We start from the raw sequence: 9,114 nt of genomic DNA on the forward strand, positions 1-9,114 counted from the left end.
TGAACAGCAAAGATAGCAGCACACCTCTCCCCTTTGAGCTCCTTCTTAGGGAAGTGCAATGCCACTACTGGTAGGTGCCTGGAATTCCAAGCCAATGGATCTGATTTTGTGAGGTACCAAGGAAGTGGGGCCTGTGGGTTGCTGCTGCTCAGCCCCCTGGATTCAGCCTCTTTCCTCAGGGTATATACAGGAGTCCAACCTCCAACTTTGCTGGAGCTGTAGCTACTTTTACCAGAAAACCCAAGTATCTAAGCCTCTGAGGTCTTCACCATGCCTGAGTGGCTGCTCTGCCAAGACTCCACACAGCTCTATGTGTTAGACTAAAGACTGAAGGCCCTGGTGGAGTGGGTTCACAAGGAGATCTCCTGACTTGAGGGTTGCAAAGACCTAATGCTCACCCCTTCTGCTCCTTTCCATGACAGCCACTTACACTAGCTACTTCTGGTCATCCATCTTGCCCACTCCTCCCCTATTTTTCTTAAGGTTTGAATTGGCATTCTTTTTTCAATTCTTTCAATACACAGTTTTGTTACTTTATTGTATTTCTTTTCAAAAGATTATTACTGCTGATTTTAGCATTGGCTGCATCTCATAAATATTGCTATATTTTATTCATATTTACCTTGTATATTAATAGGCAATTTGGCACCTTATACACTCAGGGGTATTGAAGAAGGGAGGAGGCTTTGATATCTGCAATGTTAATTTGGATTTTGACCCCTTCACTTATTAGCTGTGTTTCTTAATTCCTCTGACCTAAGTGTATTCATCTATCAGGTTGGTATAACAATAAAACATAGGTCAGCTGAAGCCATTTAAATTCTTTGAACATAGAAAGCACTCAATAAATAATAATACAAAACCATGTATAGTGTTTTTTATATGCTGCAGTCACTATTCTGAGTTTTCCACAAGTATCAACTCACTTAATCAACTTAAACAACTGCAAAATAGATATATAATATCTCATTTTACAGATGAGAAAACTGAGGCACAAAAGACTGTGTGGCTTGCCCAGTATCACACTTCTTGGGAGTAGAAGAGCCTGAATTTGAAGCCAGGCAGTTGGTCTAGGGGAAAATTTTAAATTATGAAGTATATTGGTTAACTACTGTTGCATAACAAACTGCAAAATCTGATTGCAATGTTCTTTTATTGTCACTCATGTATCCTCACATCAACTGGAGATCAGCTGAGACTGGCTGATGTAGAGTAGGCTTAAATGTATGACTTCTCCAAACATGACTGTAGGTTAGCTTGTCTAGGTTGAGTTTGACTGAGATACCTTGACCCATGTTTCTTTCCTCTCCTGGATTCAATAAGCTACCCAGTCAAAGAAGAGAACATTTTCTAAATTTAATGGGGGAGAAAAAGAAAAGTTTGAGTCTCACAATATCAGATACTGCTATTGGCTGTGAACTTTGAATACCATCTACCATTATAAATTCCCACTAGATGCTAGATACAAGAGGTATGTCATCGGAGGTACCATATCCTTGTTTCCATCCCACTTGAGGATTAAAATCACCTCCTTCTTCTTTATGCTACAGCTGGTGTAGGCAAGGAAACTGCCAAAAACTTATTAGATGATTCATGCTGAGAGAGGTCTGAGGCAAACTGCACCTATTTCAGATTGCTCTTTCTTAAAGCCACAACCAGACCAATATATTGCTTTTTCCCCTTTCCAATGGCAGAACCCCTGTGTCTGTTTATTCTCTCCTGTCCAGACACAGAATAATCAATGGTTAACACCATGCCTTTATTATACTGTATCAGCATATACGGGAGATGATGTTTCTGAACTCCTGGGGGTCTCTGCCAGTCCTCATTTCTCTAGGGGTGAAGTCCTAACATTGAGCCGTCTTCAATCTGAGAAGCCACAAGAAACAAAAGATTTCTAAATCTTGTTGTTTCGTAAATACTTTTAGATAAATAATAAATGATGAGGCCACACCTGTTGTAGGGTAAAAATAATGAACCTCCAGGATCTAAAGATCCTGATGTCTGTGGCATCAAGTCATCTGTTGGTCCATATTGGCATATTTTCCGCATCAAAGCAAGCCTTCTTTGTCCAAAGGCAGTAGGAAGTATGAATTCTGTTATAGTCCATTCATGGTCATTTTGTGGGTTAAGAGGATTCTGAAAGGCTAAATCTGGCAGAAATCTCAGAATTCGTAAACTCAGCAGCACCTTCTCATTTGCAACCTCTTCAAGGCATCCTTAATTTCTTTACTCCTCAAACTGTAAATCAAGGGATTTAACATGGGAATGATCACAGTGTAGAAAACTGATGCAAATCTGTCGAAGCTGGAAGAACCACCAGAGCTGGAACTCAAAGAGACAAAGATTTCTGATGTATAGAAGAGAGAAACAGCTGTCAGATGAGGAGCACAGGTGTTGAATGCCTTGGACCTGCCTTTAGCTGAAGTAATCTTCACGATGGAGATGCCAATATAGCCATAGGATATCACGATAACTAGGGCACTTGCTATCCCAAAGAACATGGTTAATATAGCAGTCATAACCTGTACAAAGAAAGTGTCTGTACAGGACAAGATTAACAGTTGGGGCACGTCACAGAAGAAATGTCTGATGACATTCGACCCACAGAAGTGGAATTGAAGCAAAGCACCAATTTGGGATAAAGAAGAAGTGAGGCCAGCCATGTAGGCTCCTAGTACCATCAGAACACAGAGGGTGGGTGACATAATGGATGAATAAAGCAGGGGTTTACAAATGGCAGCATAACGATCATAAGCCATGGCCATCATGAGACAAGACTCACTCAGCCCCATCGTTGAAAAGGTAAAGTACTGAATAATACAACCAACAAAGGTGATAGTTTGCTGTTCCTATAAGAAGTTAGAGAGCATCTTGGGGACCGTGGAGCTGACATAGCAGACATCTATGAAGGACAGATTACTGAGGAAGAAATACATGGGTGCAGGGAGGTGGGAATCCATCCTTATCATAAAAATGAGGAACAGGTTCCAGGCCAGAGATGTAATGTAGATCACCAGAAATATAATGAAGAGCACGAAAATGATTCTGGGAAAATCTGAGAATCCCAGCAGGATGAAATGGGTGATTCCTGTAATATTTCCTCCTCCAGTCATTGGCACTGTGTCCCTAATATCAGAAAGGAGACAAGAGAATGGATTGCTAACTCAAGTGAAATGATAACATTATCATCTTCATATGCGTACATCTTTTCCTCCAATGAGCACTGGAAAAGGAGAAATGTTTTACTGTTCTGGTAGAAAGACCCCAACTTTTATTCTTGAATTGTCAACATGTACCTGCACAATGCTTCAGTTTCTTCATTAATTCACAGGGTATCATGAGAATTAAAAAATGTGTTAAAAAAGTTGACTGATAATTTTAAAAAAATATGCCATAGAAATGCTGAGAGTATTGTTTATAATGTAAAGATCACTAATTAAGATCATTGTTTTTCTTAAAAAATACCTCTGATGATTCATTATATAACCGTTGCTTTAAAATTATGAAAGCTGAGGCCAGGTGTGGTGGCTCATGCCTGTAATCCTAGAACTTTGGGAGGCTGAAGTGGGTGGATCACCTGAGGTCAGGAGTTTGAGAACAGCCTGGCCAACATGGCAAAACCGCATCTCTACTAAAGATACAAAAATTAGCTGGGCATGGTTGCACAGGCTTGTTATCCCAGCTACTTGGGAGGTTGAGGCAGGAGAATCACTTGAACCCAGGAGGCGGAGGTTGCAGAGAACTGAGATTGTGCCACTGCTCTCCAGCCTGGGCAACCGAGCAAGACCCTGTCTAAAAAAAAATATATAAATGCTTAAATGGCATCCTTCCAAAATATATTTGATGGACAAGAGTCCTGTACTGAATTGTTATCTATGTAGATTTAAAATATTTTTTATTTTACCCTTTAGAAAAATTACTTTCCCTGTTTAGAATAACTTATCCTACTTTAAGAAAAATGTATTTAATATAACATATCCAAACTGGATTTAACAATAATGTCATAAATTCTGATAATAGTTTGAGGCAGACAGAGCATGAGTGTTCAATAAAGTTATGGAACAAGTCTTCTCAGGGAAGCCTTCATACAAAGCATTCCAGACGGAGGCTACTGCAGCTCACTCTTGACTCCAACTATTGCCTCAATTTTAGGGTATTTGGGAAACAGCATAGGAATGTGGCTGAAGGTTCAGATTTTGGAGTTTTAGTTCCAATACCTTCTTCTTCTACTAACTTGTACCAGTGACATAAAAACATTAAGCCTGATTTACTACTAATAATGTAAGAACAACAAAAGCTTTGAACTTCCCAGGTTACTGGGAAGGTTATAAGTGAAAATTCAGGCAAAAGCTTAGCACACAATTAGGTACACAGCAATTGTTCAATAGAGGTTGGGTATTGTTATCATGGATTGCTTGCAAATAACCATGAGTGACAGTTATACCTGTGGGTAGAAATGTGAAAATTAATATTTTCATGGGTTAATTTGAGGGAGTTCATGAGACAGCATCACCCCTATAGACAGCCAGGCATCCTTGCCTCTAGGCAGATATAGATTTAGACCTAGTATTTATGTAGGTCAAACCATCTAGGGCCATGAAGATGTAAGCTACACAAGCCATTTTTTCTTGTTTGGTTGACTTTGGGTACACTGGGTCAATGGAAAACCAGCATCAAATTATGATGGATCTTGAACTAGAGCAAAGGTCAAACTAAATATTTCAATTCTCTAATAATACAGAGGTACATCCTTTTTTTTAGGTAGATACAATCAGCAAGTTAGAGCTTACCTACAGACTTACAGTATTAGGTTGATGGAAAAGTAATTGCACCAACCAAAGGTATGCATAGATAATGTACACTCACTCTGCTCCATACTCAGACTGTCCTTCCTTGAGATCAAATAACAAACCAATGATAATAGCTAAGATGATTTTGAAGAAGAAGAGTAATTAAAAAGGATTTTAACTTTCAGATATTAAAAAGTATTATGAACATTGATAATTTATTATTTTTATAACAGACATGTATGAAAAGAACAAATAAAAATTTCATAAATAAATGTAAGCGTTGGTAAGAGTTTTATATATGAAGAAGTATTTTCAATTGATAGTGAAGGAACAAACTCTTCTATAAATGGTCTGTGATAACTGCCTCACTATGGGTAAAAGGGTATTTGAGGAATACATAGGTATTCATTTATATAATCTTGAGATGGAAGTGGTATTCCTGAAAAATGACACCAAAACAGAATTATAAGTGAAAAAATATGGCAAAGCAATTTAAAACTTGGTTATGGCAGAAAAACCCTCATATAAAGCATATTTGAAAGATAATTGATGAATGTGGGAAAAATAGAGATAAAACAGAAAAAGACAGTATAGTTATTATCATAATATATAAGATATTGTATAAATCAGTAAAAAATGGGCATTCATATGCACCACTGATGAGTACACGAGGTAGTTCTACTTTTCTGGAGGAAAATTATTTGCTTTTTATAAACCCTTTTGCATACATGAGCTCTCTCTCCCTCTCTCCCCCCTCTTCTCTGTCTTTGTCACACACACACACACACACACACACACACACACACACACACACACCTTAAAAACCATTCATAATGTCAAACGTTAAAAGTAATGGTTGGTATGATTTTGACTTTCTTCTTTATACTTATGTGTATTCTCTTGATTTTCTACAGCTTCTACATTTATGATAAAAATATTATTAAATGTAAAAATCATTAATAGGGTTGAGGAAGAGGGAGGAGAGATGAAGAGAGAGAGAAATGGGGGGAGAAAGAGAATGTGAGAGAGTAGACTTTCCTGAATCTTACTTGCTGGCTATGTGATGATTAGCACATGGTTAACCTCTCTGTGCCTCAGTTGCCTCATCTATAAGTGAAGCTGATAATCACTAACATCTTATAGCGTTGTTGCAAGGATGGAATAACATAAAGGGCTAGAAACAGTAAGGCCTTGGCCAGCCTCGGTGGTTCAGGCCTGTAATACCAGCACTTTGGGAGGCTGAGGCAGGCTGATTGCCTAAGGTCAGGAGTTCGAGACCAGTCTGGCTAACATGGTGAATGCCTGTCTCTACTAAAAATGCAAAAATTACCCAGGCATGGTGGTGCACGCCTGCAGTCCCAGCTACTTGGGAGGCTGAGGCAGGAGAATCGCTTGAACCCAGGAGGTAGAGGTTGCAGTGAGCCAAGATTGTGCCACTACACTCCTGCTTGGACAACAGGGCAAGACTTCATCTCAAAAAAAACCAACATAAAACAAAAAAACAAAAACAGTAAGACCTAAAAAAAGTTAGCAATGATCATTCCTATTATCACTACTCTCTTAAAGGGGACTAAAGGAAGAACTAGTACTGAATTATCAAGGAGTTCTTAATAAAATTATTTCTTAAATTAGATTATTTCTAAACCAGACTAAAGAATATTGTTGACAAATATTGTATTTCTTTCTATCTTGTAGTGTTGTTTTATCTCCTGTCCAGCTGGATTGTCAATTCCTGTTACTGCTTTCTGTTTCAGCACCAAAAAGTACACTCAAGCTGAGAACACTGACTGTATACAGCACACAAATATGTAAAGACATTTAATTACTTAATGCTAAGCATTGTGTATACTAATATTTTGTGTTTAACAAATTAATAAATGGTTCTTTCACTCAGGTTTGGATGTCAAGCTAAGAAAATATTATTTTGGGCCAGGTGCGGTGGCTCACACCTGTAATCCCAGCACTTTGGGAGGCCGAGGCGGGTGGATCACGAGGTCAAGAGATCAAGACCATCCTGGTCAACATGGTGAAACCCCGTCTCTACTAAAACTACAAAAAATTATCTGGGCATGGTGGCATGTGCCTGTAGTCCCAGCTGCTCAGGAGGCTGAGGCAGGAGAATTGCCTGAACCCAGGAGGTGGAGGTTGTGGTGAGCCGAGATCGCGCCATTGCACTCCAGCCTGGGTAACAAGAGTGAAACTCCATCTCAAAAAAAAAAAAAAAAAAAAAAGAGGAAAATTTATTTTGTTTTATTTCCTTTATGGTTTTATTAAATCGGAAATCTTTCTGTTTACTCTTAGAATAGCCATAAAAAGGAATAGAATTATGCCCTTTGCAGGGACATAGATGGAGCTAGAAGCCATTATCCTCAGCAAACTAACGCAGAGCCATTATCCTAGGCAAATTAGCACGGGAACAGAAAACCAAACACCGCATGTTCTGACTTATAAGTGGGAGCTGAACAATGAGAACACATGGACACAGGGAGAGGAATAACACACATTGGGGTCTGTCAGGGGGTGGGGTAGGGGGAGCGAGAGCATGAGGAAAAATAGCTAATGCATGCTGGCCTTAATACCTAGGTAATGGGTTGATAGGTGCAGTAAACCCATCACCTTAATACCTAGGTAATGGGTTGACAGGTGCACCATGGCACAAGTTTACCTATGTAGCAAACCTGAACATCCTCCATATGTACCCTAGAACGTAAAATAAAAATAAAAATTAAAAAAAGATTTAAAAATCCAAAAAACCCTTTAATACAATATCTCAGGTATATTATCCAAGGTGAGTTAGATTTAACAAAAATATTTCCAAAATATAAGCTCTCACAGACAACATCCCCCAAACACCAATTTAACTGGTCAATTCAGGAAAATAAGTCAAATTGTTGATCAATTGGTTGTACTAACTCTTACTTTTTTATTACATTCTGGTGACACAGGCAGACATAATTAAATGTACTCTATGTAGTCTACCATTTCCAGTAAAGAACAAAGAGTGGATTGTTTTTCTTATTCATGATAAAATTTATCCTGAAAGCTTATCTTGTTGACATTTGATAAGCTAGAGGAAAAGAGAAAAATACATTCACTATCTCTGATTAATTCCTTGCATATGTTCACTATCTCCTGAGACAATTTGCAGAGGAAAAGATAATTGATGTAAATATTAGTTAAAGATTTTACTAGATGAATGTAGGTGATCAAAATCCTATCCAGTGCTAATCTAATAAGGACATGGTCAGTTTGCAACGTTGTGCAGGGTACAAAATCAGGTAAGCAAGAAACGTTGCTGAATAAAGAACAATGTATGTAAAAGAAGATTAAAAGGAATATTTAAACCAACACTTCTTGTGCTTAGAGTGGGTATCTCTGATTTCTGTGTTGCCCAGGCTAGTGTCTTCAGATCCTAGGGTCTCCAAAAATTACAACAGAAAGCAATTTGAAGTGTTTCAAAAGTTCTAATAGCACTATATACGAATACTCTCTCATATCATTAAGACTCAGTTTTTCTCTTGCTATTCAGAGATCATAAAACAAAGCTATGTATTTAAACAATCAAATTAATTATTAGCATTTTGAAAACAGAATTCTGAAGGGCAAAAATTAAATTAAAAGGGTCATTGGGGTGGAGAAAACTGGGAAACATATGCAAGTGGGTTTTGATCTTAGGATATTCCTCTGAAACTCAGTAAATTATTATTTTTGATTCACCTTTCAGGATTGATAGATGTCATATCCTTTAACTATAGATTATCCTAATATCCCCATTTTTCAGATAAAAAAAGAAAATAACTGTTCAAGGTCACATTATGAATTCGATACCCATTCCTCACCCTAGAGTAATACCTGAAATTTTATGTTTAAGGTTACTCTTTTTACAGAAGCTCTGAGAATTTCAGTAAGAAGAAAGAGAATCCAATGAAGGGCTTTAAGTACAGAATGTGGACAGGAAGAAGAGGGAAGAGTTGAAGCATGAGAGAGACTGAGGACCACAAACTCTGTTCCATGTGTGTCCTTACAGGAAGAATTACATAGATATTGAGATGGTGCAGAATCCACCGTTCTAAGTCTCGTCCTGTGACCGTGACCCAGGTTCCCCAAGAAGACAGAGTTTTTGCCAAAGGTTGAAGTTGCTTATTTCTTTTCCAACGGAATTTTTCAGGTGGGCATATCGTACTCCAAGATGGGCATGTTTGACCAAAAAATTGGCTGTCCACTCACAGCAAGAGAGATGGCCTCAAGTGGGGATCCTTTTAAATGCACCTCTGGGAGCAGAGCTTAAAGGAGTAAAGCCAATTAGAGAGAGAAAGCATGC

The 9,114-nt window shown here is 38.2% G+C and overlaps 1 protein-coding gene across 1 annotated transcript; it reads right to left on the reverse strand.

The window, feature by feature from the left end:
- Nucleotides 1–2,180: 2,180 nt before the first annotated feature.
- LOC116554395 (olfactory receptor 5AN1) lies at nucleotides 2,181–3,116 on the reverse strand. The gene is given in 1 exon segment (XM_032282374.1): nucleotides 2,181–3,116. A coding segment is annotated over 1 exon segment (936 nt).
- Between the last annotated feature and the right edge of the window lie 5,998 nt (nucleotides 3,117–9,114).

This window comes from Sapajus apella, unplaced genomic scaffold (assembly GCF_009761245.1).
Source record: "Sapajus apella isolate SASKATOON/1434 unplaced genomic scaffold, GSC_monkey_1.0 scaffold14, whole genome shotgun sequence".
NCBI lineage: Eukaryota > Metazoa > Chordata > Mammalia > Primates > Cebidae > Sapajus > Sapajus apella.